General features: G+C 37.7%; 1 protein-coding gene across 1 annotated transcript; it reads left to right on the forward strand.

Moving 5' to 3' along the window:
• Positions 1 to 684: 684 nt before the first annotated feature.
• Positions 685 to 1,470, forward strand: LOC123695665. Its single transcript, XM_045641572.1, has one exon. It carries the CDS (start codon positions 685 to 687, stop codon positions 1,468 to 1,470), a length of 786 nt encoding a protein of 261 aa, XP_045497528.1.
• Positions 1,471 to 2,587: the final 1,117 nt, after the last annotated feature.

Consider the following 2,587-nt stretch of genomic DNA (forward strand, 5'->3'; position numbering starts at 1 on the left):
CGGGGTTTTCTCTGAAAACGCGGGCGAAGCCGCGGGCGGAAAGCTAGTATTATTTTGGGACCTTTATTATTTTTGATATATTTAAATGATTTACCTGACATTATTGACTACAATTGCGTACTATTTGCTGATGACATTTCTATAATTTTCCCTGACGACCGTAAAGGATTGGAATGTCAGCCACTAGAAGTGTCAGTTAGCTCCCGTTAATTTTTGAGTTTTATCATTTATTAGTCGTGTAAACGCAGCTAAAAAGTTCTAATTTTGAAAGTTAATTACATAACGCGTGTGCCACAGTGTTATCTCGAACTGAATTTATGTGTATTGTGAAATAAACAATCTATAACACAGCTGTTGATCAGCTGATGAACACGCAAGTACCCACATTATAAAAACACGATTGAAAAACTTTTATCATCCCTATTTGTGCCACTAAAGTTATTTGAAATTTAACTCACTGCTTTTGAGAATCCATATACATCTGTTATAATCACTTTACAACAACAACTTATAACGATTATAATGGCAAACAAATGTCCTTCTTGCGGTAAATTCATCTCAACCTCGGATGGAGCTAAATGCAATAAATGCAGTTTAACTTATCATAAGCCGTGTGTAAACATGAACACAAACTCACGTGTCAGTCCGAAATGGCTTTGTAAAGGCTGTCAGAGTACTCCCGCAATGCCAGCCAACGAAGATACCGATGCATTCTTAGATGCAGTAATGCAGCAGGACGCGCCGTCCCTGGTTCATGAGATCAAGCTTTTGCGCACAGAACTGTCCGGTTTTCGAAGGGATATGTCACAGTTAACATTGGCTATATCACAGATAAATACCAGACTTGATGAAGTGGAAGATAGGATCTCAAAATTAGAGGATAAAACCTTGACACAAGCCCAGTCTGATAACTGTGATAGCCTGCTTAAATCGGTTGCGGAGCTCCAACACCGTCTCAATGAGTCAGAACAGGACAACCTGATGAATGACGTCGAGATAACGGGCATTCCAGAGAACAGCGCCGAGAACCTCACGCACATTGCTATGACGCTTGCTCGTAAAATTGGTCAGCAGTTGGATGAACGTGATATAGTAAGCGCGCATCGATCTGGTCGGCGGTCTTTGAATAATGCCCCTAATATTTCGTCACGTGTGCGCCCCATCGTCGTGCGCTTGGCGCGCAGATCGGTACGGGACGACCTCCTGCGCGCTGCACGCGTGCATCGTGGCGCAGACACCGCGGGAACTGATATCGGCGGCGAGCCTCGTCGCTTTTATGTCAATGAACATTTAACTAGTACTAATCGTAGATTGTTTTATATGGCTCGTCAAAAAGGTACTGAAATGAAATGGCGTTATATCTGGACCCGTGCAGGACGTATATATGCTAGATGTGAATCAAATTCTCAATCTTTTTGTATAAAGTCAGAAGAGGACATTAAACAAATTTTTTGTCGTATTGCCGTTTGAACAATTTAATTCTAAATATTTGTACTGTATATAATTTGATTTTATGTAAAAAGCAATCAGCATATTATAGAAAGGCTTGTTATATTTGCAAAAATAAAAATATTTGTAATTTCTCATTAATTATAAAATATCAACCGAGTAAAATGTTTAGATATAGATTTAAGAATTATGATACTGTTGCAGTTTATCATAATTATTTTAGTTTGTTAATTCTTAAGTTACTAATGGACACTGTTTTTGGTTTAAGGTTTATTAATCATTATTGCGGCAGTGTGGTGCTGAATTGGGGTATTCTACAAACGTTAGTATATATTATAATGTATATCTTATTAATAATATCGTATGTATCTTGTATAGTATTTAAAGAATATGTGTGTATACTAATATATTTACTTATATTTCTTACTTATACTTGTATAATTACAACACTCTTAATTAATTCTAATTTTCATAAGTGTAAAATATATGATAACATGCATTTGTATTACTTTGTATTAACTGAGAACTATTCTTGTTTATATAAAAAATTAGACTCAATTATTATCAAATATTATACTTTTGAACAAATAACTATATATTTCATTCATGTTCGATAGGGGAAACAGAATAAAAATTGGTTTTCTTAACCCTGGTTCTCTTAGCACTCGCCATGATGAGTTTATGGTGGCAATGGATCGTCACGCTGTCGATATCATGGCAATCAACGAAACATGGCTGCGTGAGGGTGAGGAAGGGCGCGCACCAAGTGTGCCGGGTTACCGCCTACGCCATATCCCTCGGCCACAGACTGTACGTTCTCGGGGAGGTGGGGTTGGATTTTATCTTAAATCGAGCTTGTCGTACCGCATATTAACACATCCAGTGACACACCCCGTTGAACAGATGTGGATAAAAATAACAAGTCGTGGACGCACAATTGTTATCGGTACTGCGTACCGGCCGCCGTGGTTAGACGTTGACACATTCTTTGATGCTCTCATTGACTCCATAGGCACATTCATTTTTAGTGACTATATTGTACTTTTAGGTGATTTTAACGTGAACGTATTGAACAAAAATCACAACAATACAAAAAAGTTATCCGAATTTTTACAATCAGCGGGATTGAACCAAATTG

Source organism: Colias croceus, chromosome 11, assembly GCF_905220415.1.
Source record: "Colias croceus chromosome 11, ilColCroc2.1".
Lineage (NCBI taxonomy): Eukaryota > Metazoa > Arthropoda > Insecta > Lepidoptera > Pieridae > Colias > Colias croceus.